The 11,015-nt window shown below is 37.9% G+C and overlaps 1 protein-coding gene across 2 annotated transcripts in view; it reads right to left on the bottom strand.

Moving 5' to 3' along the window:
* Positions 1–5,232: 5,232 nt before the first annotated feature.
* The window catches only part of dync2h1 (dynein cytoplasmic 2 heavy chain 1), a 77,660-nt gene continuing 71,877 nt past the window's right edge, over positions 5,233–11,015 (bottom strand). For both annotated transcript variants that reach the window (XM_086080247.1, XM_086080248.1), the window contains 4 exons: positions 9,479–9,588; positions 9,331–9,412; positions 6,432–6,548; positions 5,233–5,682 (listed from right to left, as the gene is read on the bottom strand). In XM_086080247.1, the coding sequence (XP_085936373.1) occupies positions 5,521–5,682; positions 6,432–6,548; positions 9,331–9,412; positions 9,479–9,588 (471 nt within the window). In that variant the 3' untranslated portion in view covers positions 5,233–5,520. The remainder of the gene's footprint in view (positions 5,683–6,431; positions 6,549–9,330; positions 9,413–9,478; positions 9,589–11,015) is intronic.

The following is an 11,015-nucleotide window of genomic DNA, read 5'->3' as shown; positions in this document are numbered from 1 at the left end:
AAGTAAAAATTGGCACTACTTACCCCGCTTTCATCTGCACCTTTTTCCAGCTGAGGACCACATCCTCAGATTTGGATGTGCTTCAAACTCAACTGCAAATTGCTCTACCAACAGTTGAAGGTCGCAGCTTGATGAAACTAAATGCATGGCAAATTTGGACAAACAACTATTCGCACTCTGGACATTTGCTGAGAAACCTACACACATACAGCACCAGATCTAAATGATGCAATTCCTCCTAGTTTTTAAACAGTCAATAATAAAAACGAGCAAAGCAAGCCTGCTTTCTAACTGAATTAGACGTACACACTCCATTAAAAAATGACTGAAAATGAAGATAAACATTTTGACAAATGAACAGGGACAGATATTTTGTTGCAACAAAACAAATGACAGTGTCCTTGCGGCAAATCTGTAATTTTGCGGCGTCTGCATGCATCACAAACACAATTCTGTCCATTATGTGCCAAACGAGTGGGAACATTTCACTTGTCTTCAGTGCAAAATTGCTGCACTGAAAACAGGGAATACATAGCACATTGTAATTTCAGAGTGTGTCACAAGAGTGTCATTCCTATCATGCAGTATGAAGGAACTCACTGACTTTTGTGAGCAATCGTCATATTTTCATTTCCAGGAGTCAGCGAGGCCTTTCCCGGAAATAAACACGTTCAGGGGGCTTGAAATGCAAACGTGACACATGATGTGAAATCATTGTAATGTCAGCTGAACATCATGCGGTCAATTGTTAGCAGCTGATGCAGCACTCTCACAGCAGCAATTAAAGTTTTTTTTTTCCAGATGACATAGGTCGCCTGATTACGGCATTAAAGTGTTCAATGTCATAGACATAATATGGGATACCTCGTGATATGCAATGTGCTAAAATGGGGGTCTGGAAGAAGAACCAACATAATTACATTACAGTACAGTCTGGCCAGTGTGGGATTCATTTTCAGATATGGACTTTCATGGCTCACATCAGCCCACTTTAATTCACATTTTATGAAGATGTGCATTTTTGCACTGATTAGAGTGTCAATTTAAAATTGCTTACCATTCCCCAACATTGATATTCACATTTGTACAAAAATCGAAATTATAACTGATTGTGCTTACAAGACCCGATCAGTGTTTATTATTATTTTTTTAATATATATATATTTGAACACAAATAGGTAACATGTACACATAACAATGATGAACTTCCCTGAGTCTCGGCCGAATCTACTGATTGGCTGTTGAAGAAAGAGAGCGAGAGACTCGTAACGACCATCACACAGCAACAGGTCTGTTAACGATAAGTCATATATAAAACAAATAAAATAACAACAAAATATTGTGTTGAAATCAGACTGCAGTATATCTAATCCAACCAACGTGAATTACATCGACACTACTTAGTGGGCAACAATATTATGCAAATGCATGCAAATGAGTCAATTGTTAATGAATTTAGATAATAAAGATAAACACATTTCTCTTAATAATGAATAAATCACTCTGTGGCCTTTCTACAGGAATAGTAGTTTATCTGTTTAGATAATTTTTCAAGCATGCTTTGTTGAAGTAACAATTAACACTTGACTGTGTTATACAGACAGTGTGTAATACAGTTACAGTTATGTTGTTTCTACTTGCGTATTCAATTATTGGTACTTTTGGTGAAACGACCAAAAACGTTTAAATCTTTTTTTTAATACTTTGTCCTTTTCTCCCCAAAACTTATTTATATGTTTTTTTTATGCTAGAGCATACAGAAGGCTTTGATACAGCTTTTAATGTGAAAAGGTCGCTTAAAGCAATGGTAGTTAATACAAAAAACGGCCAGCAGGTGGCAGCAGAGTATAAGAGATCAACCAGGGCCATGTTGCAAAAAGCTCTTCCCCCCCAGTGTTTTCAGCAGGTTTGTGAATAATGATGAAACTTAGCTATATTATAATACACTTTAATATAATATACTTTTATACTCCTGATGAAAGAAGACATTCTAATCTTTCTTTTGTTAGGTTCCATGTTTTTATAGCAATAGAACAGAATATTCTATGGACATCACAAAATCAGTCAAAATCCAGTACAACAGCTGGGAGCGAAGGGGGTTGCTTCAGTGAAAATGGCTGGGAGTGAAAGAGTTTTAATAACAAATGTAGCGAGATCCAATTGAGCTTGTATAATGTGTAAGTGTAGTTGTAAGGTGATAAAACCATGAGGGGCAGCTACTTTATTTGTTGATGCCAGCTATACGTGCAAGGCCGCAATGGCCTTAGCAGCGGCCATAAAGCAGTCTGGCCAACCGGGAATTTTCGCGGTGCTCCAAATTAGCCACTCTGGGCCTGATTACAGTAATATGATGACGCAACAGCAACCTCAACACAAGCATATTTGAATATTTGCCATTTAATTTCATACTGAGATGCTAAAAGCTACCAGCATGCAGCGCATTATTACATACAGCATTTAATAGCAATTCGATAGAAACTAAACAGTCTGTGACTTATACTTATGCTAATTTGCCATACGGATAAAAGAACAAATTGTGTATTGTGTGCATTTACTGTCCTAGATTCACAGGCCGAATAGAGGTCAGTGGCGGTGCACCTCAATTAAACCTGCGGGGCAGCAGGTCGACGCAAAGTTCTGTTTTAACAGTTTGCCCTCCTGCCACCAGTGGAACCCATTATGTTCTCTTGTGTTTTATGCCCCACAGTCGAAGTTTATACTTTCACCAGCCTCCCCCGAAATGACCTCTTTTGTAATCCGCAGCGGTAATTGGGAGAATGACACGTCAGCAGCAGTGGAACAGGCCACACATGTCGGAACCTTAAGGATGCCCAGAATGCATACCCAAAGAAAGCAACGAATGAGTCGCCATGACGGAGACGTGAATTTATAAGAAAATCTTGAGATTTTCCAAATCATGTCAATTATGAGCATGAACTGATAAGATCAGTCATTGTCAGAAAATTGTTGGTCAATTTTTGCATGAAATGGTCCTGACAAGTCAAGAGAGTGGTTAAAAGTGTGACAGAATATTGCACTGTGTTAAATATAATCTTGACGACCAGTTTCATGACAGTGACCATGGCACAAGTCAGTTTTAAATGATCATGCTCTCTCTCTCTCTCTCTCTCTCTCACACACACACACACACCCACCCACGGTACAATTTCGCTCTCTCTCTCTCACTCACTCACCCCCCCCCCCCCCCCCCCCACACACGCGGTACAATTTTTCTCTCTCTCTCTCACACTCACTCACGCACACACACAGATGGTACAATTACTCTTTCTCACACACACACACACACACACGGTACAATTACTGCCGACAAGCGTTGCAAATCAGTGACTGAAGATTCTCAGACTAACGAACTGTGTGTTCCTGTTTAAGGAAATTACCGTAGGTTGAAAGAACACTGTGTCCATCGGTGACAGGAAGTAATTACCGTTTTAATAAAGGTGTATGTGTGTGTGTGGAGGGGGGAGAGTGGACTTTTTCTTTTAACATTTTTTTTTAGGCTGGCTGTTTGGCTTGACCAAAAAAACAGTCAATAAGATGCCCCGTGCTTAAGGTATGCAATATATTTTTTTAAATCTGCTTGGGTAATATTAATTAGTACTATATTAAAATATTCATCTAATTACAAAATATCTTTAAGAGGGGGGAGGCCCGGTGAGGATGGTGCGGTTCGAGGTGTGAGCTGTGGCCTACAGCAGCGAATGTGTGAAATGGAAACAGAATGGCCTCTGACATCAGAGGAGGCTCGACACACCTTTTTTGGTTTGGCTTTCAACTTGAGATTTCTTAATTTATGTATCTTACTTTCGTTGAGTTTTTAGCTACTCATTGTCTTTTAGCTTTGCATTTACCTTTTACATTTGATTGTACTATAGATGCTTTAATTACATAGCAATTTGAGTTGCATTTTCATGTGTGAAAAGTGCTGTATAAATAAAGTTTGATTTGATGTGAGCGGGCTCATTATGTTGATATATGTTTTACTGTTACTGTTAAATGTGCAGCAACTTTGTTAACATGGATTTAAAAAAAAACTGTTCCCATCTCGCATCAAAAGATAAACTGAAGAGAGAATTAGGTGGAGGGTTACGGTAAATGCTTTCAACGCTTGCTTCCCTCTGCTACTTGCCATCAGAAGTTGCTTGTTTCTCACCCTGACCTTCTCTATCCATCTTGTCGCTCCTCCCATTTTCAGTCATCTCTTTCCTTCCTATTTCACTACTTGCCTGTGATTTTCCATACTTTCTGTCTCCTCACTCTCCTCACTCCGTCTGTCTCGCTGCCTCTTCCTCGCTTGCTCTGTGACCCAACGCGGGTTTTGTGCCAAAAATTCTCAATTCTCTCCCTTTTTCTAACCTGAGGTTCCATAACATTCCCATTTTGTTACCCTGCAGTGCACACATAATATTCACTTCTTGCTCACACTGTACCAACAATGTAAAGCTGTTGATTACAGAAAAAATATACAATTAACTCATTCACTGCCATTGACGGCTATAAACGTCAACAATTAATTTGAACTATTTCTATTAGTTTAAAATTTTCCCCACTTTTGTTAACAATTGTATAAAAGCTGAAAAAAATATTGTACATTTAGAACAGATATGAAATTTGTGATTAATCGCGAGTTAACTAGTGAAGTCATGCGATTAACTGCTATTAAAAACTTTAATCGCCTGACGCCCTGAATTTTTAATAATCTTTTCTTTTTCTTTTTTTATTCATTCACTGCCATTGACTGCTATAAACGTAAAAAATTCATTTGAACTATTTCTATTAGTTAAAAATTTTCCCCCACTTTTGTTAACAAGAGTAAGAAAACCTAGAATTGTTTTATTGTACATTTAGAACAGATGTAAAATGTGTGATTAATCGTGAGTTAACTAGTGAAGTCTTGCGATTAATTACAGTTAAAAAATGTATTTGTCTCTTGCCTTTCATTTTTAATAATCTTAAAAAAAAAAAAAGGACTTTATGGCAGTAAATGAGTTAAGCACCCGTCAAAATGTGATGCTCATGACACTCCACTCAGCCTCAACTCACGGCCAGTCACACATGTTTAGGAACTAGCATAGTGGCCATGCGAGTGTGTGGTGTGTGTACATACATGTGTGTCACAGAGAGCACATCGGCCTTTACTTTGTGAACAGTGAAGCGTTTCAGGCATGGAAAGCTTGTCTCAGCACAAATGAGAGCAGTGGAATGAGCAAAGACAACCGTGATGGACACTGTTTACTGCTGAGCTCTGATTGGACACTTCATCAGCCGGTGCACAAACACAGATACACTCAAATAAATGTGCACTTACTGTATATAAGTAGTGCATGTGATTGCGTAATAAATAACACTTTTTTGGGGAGCGTCATAATAAGCACATATGATAAGGAATTGTTGTGTCTTAAAAATGTCTCTTCAAATGCACAAAAAGCCGCAATCAATTTAACAAGCAGCTAATAACAGCATGAAAATACACGCTACAAGATGTGTTGATGATGTCATCCATCATCGTTGTTTAAGGAAGAGGGCAGCGCCGGTCTGTATCCACTGGCTGGGGTTGCTTCTGCAGGGCACGCTGATGTGCGTGACCACCTTCACCCTCTCGGAGCTGCTGTACAGAGGCAGCCAGATGCTCTCCTCGGAAGCAGCGTGGTCAGCAGTACAATTCTACGAGTGAGCATAAAACACAGATGACAAGTGACATCATCCCAACTTGGAAAAAAAACAGAGAGCACAGACTTCCTCCAAGGTTTAAACAACTTTGTCACCTTTCAATTCAGTGAGAGAAATGCTGAAATTCCGAACAAATTAGCAAAAGGGAGGTTAAGGTCCATCCCAATTAACTCATTCACTGCCATTGAGGGCTATAGACGTCAAAAATTCATTTGAACTATTTCTATTTAACATTTTTTCCACTTTTGTTAACGAGTATGAAAACCTAGGGGAAAAAATTACTGTACATTTAGAACAGATATAATTTTTTTGGATTAATCGTGAGTTAACTATTGGGAGTCATGCAGTTAATTACAATCAAAACTTTTAATCGCCTGACATGATTTAAAAAAATAAAAGATTATAAAAAATTAGGGGTGTCAGGTGATTACATTTTTTAATCGTAATTAATCACATGACTTTACTAGTCATAGTCACAAATGTTATATCTGTTCTAAACGTACAATTAAAAAAATGCTAGGTTTTCATACTCTTGAGTGAAAACAAAAGTTAAAATGAATTTTTGTCTATAACCGTCAATGGCAGTGAATGAGTTAAAATGTTTGGGGATCCAAGTAATAATGACAATGATATTTGACAACCTTAACTTTGGAAGAAAGCCTGCCCATCTTGAAAAAAAAAATATTCATGTTGCTAATGAATGGAATTAATGTGGCAATTGTACAGCATTTTGGAAGCCATACCTGAGGAACCCAGGCCATGTAGCAGAGCGGCACTGCTGACACACTGGGGGAGTCATGCTGGTTTTCACAAAGATGGACACCGTCAAAACTACAACCCTCCAGCTGGAGACCTCCCACCTATGAAAAAAAAAAAAAGAATAAGATTGGCAGACAGAAGTGAGGTGTGAAGAAAAGAAAGCAACATATACTAGAATGCGACCTCTGCCTACGATGAATTAGTAACGCCTTCATTTTCTAGCGCCAACAATATGGGTTGATTAGCTGAATACTTCCTGGTTCGTGGAGGATGATGCATAATGTAACTAACAAGCAGGTGATACCATTTTTCATTCTGAACTGTCATTCTTGGACCTGCCCCTATACCCAGACCCTGACCAAATTCAGTCCGTTTACTGTGTAATGGCAGCTGGGCGACATGAATGCGCAGACTGGACTAAGCAATTGTAATTCTGGGGGCAAAATCCAATAGTGACTTCAAATGGTAAAAAATAAAAAAATAAAGTATGCATATCTTGATCCATCTTCTTATCACATGATCAGTTTCTACAGCTTCAGGAAAATTCCATTTAACACTTTTTAATTCCATTTGAAATTAAATTTAAGGATAATTTCACAATGTTGCCAAAGTCCCACGTTGTCCTACGTTGCTACAAGACTTAAATCTTTTCTTGGTTCTGCTATCGTTATTGAACTCTTCTCATTCGGAACATTATTAAGAATGTTCAGTTAATTTGAGATTTGACTCATCATGTGTTAACATTTTTTAAAGACTTATGAAAGATTTTTATGATATTTTTAACGCCTTTTAAGGATCAGCGGGAACTCTGCATAATGTATATATTATGGATATTCGATACCACTTTTTCAGACCGATACCAGTACAATTACGCAACTCTTGCGTAGTCGCTGATACCACTAGTACTTTTGATACATAAATTCTCCAAATAAATTTAAAGTCCTCTATACACCAATATAGCGTCTTTCTTTAACTTGCATGAAATTAACGGCAATTTTCTTTTCTTTGCATTTCTAATTTCTAGTTTGTTACCGTAAAACAACCACAAGAGGGCAACTGATCGTCACGAGTATTGAAACCTTGAAAAGGCCAGGTATCGGCTCGATATATATAATGTATATAAAGAACTCTATATAAATGTTCATGCAACTCTTTTTAATGCTACAAGTGAAATCAAAATAACACCTTTCACATGACAAAGAAAGGAAAAGGAAGAAAGGCGGTGATGCATAAAAAAAAAAACACATCAGTGCCAAATAGCATGATAGCGAGGACAGACACACTCCCTGAAGAATGATACAAAGAGAATGCAGAGGCGAGCCGATATGATTCCCGATTGAGGAGAAAAAAAAAGACACAACCACGTGAACTTGTATGTCCTACTCGTTTGAGAGTGCTTTCACTCGGGTGACTCCGAGATTTTCCAGTGCTGCTCAGACAATAAAAGGAACTCTGGCGTCGGGCCAGACATACAAAGACAACTACTAAATCACCATAATCTGGGCAAGGGAAAAAAGGGCAGGGGAGACATATCCTGACAAAGCTGCACTGTGTGCGTGTGTGTGTGTGTGTGTGTGTGTTTGTCGCGAAAAGAGCACATCGCTTCACAACAACTATTCCCTCACTATCTTCAGCTGTCAGATTTTCCTTTCCGTGCAGCCGCGGCTTCTTTTTCGGAGGCCACGTTCCTCCCATCTCCTGCTGTACATACTGTGAAAAATTGCAATAATAATACGGGGAATTTTCAACCGTAGTACACCGTTTTTCTATAATACAGTAAATTCTGACGTCACGGAGGAACAAATATTTACAGCAAGCTTCTGTAAAATAATACGGTACAAAGCAGTTTCTTTTCTTCTTTTTACAGGAAGGCACTGCAATTGTACGGTATAGTATTTATTTATTATTTCGACCACTCCATGTGCGCTACCCGCTCAACTAAAATCAATTACGTGCCCCGGCAAGTAACATCCTGGCATGAGGAAGCAGCCAATCAGGAATGAGCGTTTATTTAATTGCCAACGGTTTTGAGATAATGTGCATGCATATTCAGAGAATAATTTCGGTATAATTTTCTTTTATGCCAACATATGCATTTTGTGACCACTGTTGATTTGTTGTTGTGTTTGAAGTAAAGGCAATGTAACACAAGTTTGGCTATAAAATACATGAGTAGCTCCCTGTTGTGCTTTTCTAAAAGTAGCTTGCGGTGGAAACAAGTTTGGAGACCCCTGGGTTGCAGTATATTACTGTAATCTTGATTTTTGTACAGCACAGTACTGTATTATTTTTATGCTAATCCACTGTAGAATAACAGTACGATACTGGCGATTCTAGCTCCCAGTAGTTTAGCGTAAATTTCGTTGTGTGTATAAAAAAAACAATGAATAGCAAACAAATGGTTGACAGAATAATACTGTAATTTTAATTTTTGGAACAGCACTGCACTGTATTATTATTTTATACGGTAATCAACTGTTGTTTTAGATCACAGTAGTTCACTGTAAAATAACAGCATGCTTCTAGCTGCCAGTAGTTGACTGTCATTTATTTTTATTTTTTACAGTGCACTTAAAACTAGTCAGGTCATAGAAGATGCCCGAAGCAGCAAGATAATAGACCTTTTCAACAATGACCTAAGCAAATGGAATGTCTCATGTTATTTGAGATAAGAAGGTGCCATTTAGTCACTTGACAAGAGTTACATTGCATTGAGCCACCATGGACGCATTATCGGAACAACTTATTAACTTGTCAACTGACATTAATCAAGACCACTAAAATGGGCAAAGTGACTTGCATCAGACGACAGGCAGAGAGTAAATGCACATTTGAATACGGCCATAATATTAGCTTCAATAGCGGGCACAGCTTTCACTCTACCTTCACTTGAAGTTTGGCTCCAACAATAGGACTCCTCCACGACGATGTAAACACCAAACTGTCCATGGAGCAACCTAAAGATCTAAAAGCGACAATTTTTTTTTTATCTTGTAGTTTCTTTTGAAAAACAAGGTCAAACAAATCCTACCTGGCAGTCTCCTGCCTCAGAGCATTGAGGAAGGTGTCGGGGTGGAAGAGCTCAGACAGATCCAAGGTGTCCGAAAGAAGAGCTTGGTTGCCGGCACGTTCGACCCAACTCTGTGAAAAATAGAAACAAAGACTAAGCAAACATAGTGATGCTAAAGATGAAGTGTATTTCAGGTATAAAACACTCTTTACTCAAATGTTGAGCAATAATTAATATAGTTATTTGGTAATCATTCATAAGTTTGGTAATTTTTGCATCCTAAATTAGCATACACTCAATGTATCAGAATTTTGCTAATTGTTTGTTTAAAAATATGTTTGTTTATTGTTGTGCTTGTAGATAGCCGTTGTGTGATCTTGTTACATATTTGGCGAAATGAGAAATATAACTCAGAATTAAAGCAAATACCCCACCCAAACCACCAAATTATATTTTCAGGATTCCCTGTTAAAGGGATACTTGACTCATTTAGCCATTTCAGCAAGGAAAAGTTGATATTTCGTCTTCAATTAATTTGATAACTTTATTATATGTCACGTTTTGCCACTTGCTGTCCACTGAAAATGACATCACAGGTGCTCAGAGTTCAGGTATCGACTAATGACGGCTCACCTGTTTTCTGGGTTTGGTCATGTGACGTTTGTAAACTGAGCCATGATTGGTCGTTACCTGAGCCCTGAGCACACTTGCTGTCATTTTCAGTTGACAGCAAGCGTTAAAAATTTTTTGGGGGGAAGGTTGAAGGAAAAAAATTAATTTTAACTATTTCTATTAGTTTACATTTTTTTTTCCACTTTTGTTAACAAGAGTATGAAAACCTAGAATTTTTTTATTGTACATTTAGAACAGATATAAAATGTGCGATTAATCGTGAGTTAACTAGTGAAGTCATGCGATTAATTACGATTACAAATTTTAATCGCCTGACGCTCCTATTTTTTAATAATCTTTTCTTTTCTTTTTTAAATCGCGTCAGCTGATAAATTTTTTTGAAATTTGTAATTTTTTTTTTTTATATCTGTTTGATATGTACAATACGTTTTTTCTAGGTTTTCATACTTTTGTTAACAGAAGTGGGGAAAAAAAGTTAAAGTAGAAATGGTTCAAATTAATTTTTGACGTCTATAGCCGTCAATGGCAGTGAATGAGTGAATGGCTTGTTACTGCTGACAATGGCTAAATGAGTCAAATATGCCTGTAATGGCGAATGAAAAATGGCATTTAAGTATAAAGCCATGCTCCACCCATATTAGGACGTGAGCCTTTGCAATTTAGTGAATAAGCAAACATTTGATTTGAGTGCTTATTATTATGATTGTAGAAGGGTCATTTCCAGCACAGAATCAGTCAGGACTGGCTTGAAAGACGAATGAAGACGAGCACTTTGAGTAATATGCACCAATGCAAGCTCACACAGCACCCATGCCAACACAGATGCAGATGTTTGCACTCTGACAAAATCCACAGCGAGCACAGTGTGTGCCATTAAAGCATCGGCCAGCTTGATTCACCTTTATTCGATTAGATGAGCAGGCTG

This window comes from Leptonotus elevatus, chromosome 7 (genome assembly GCF_054856555.1).
Source record: "Leptonotus elevatus isolate MCC_2025b chromosome 7, RoL_Lele_1.0, whole genome shotgun sequence".
Taxonomy (NCBI): Eukaryota; Metazoa; Chordata; class Actinopteri; order Syngnathiformes; family Syngnathidae; genus Leptonotus; species Leptonotus elevatus.
Note: the sequence above shows the minus strand (reverse complement) of the source record. Positions and strands in the feature narration are given on the sequence as shown.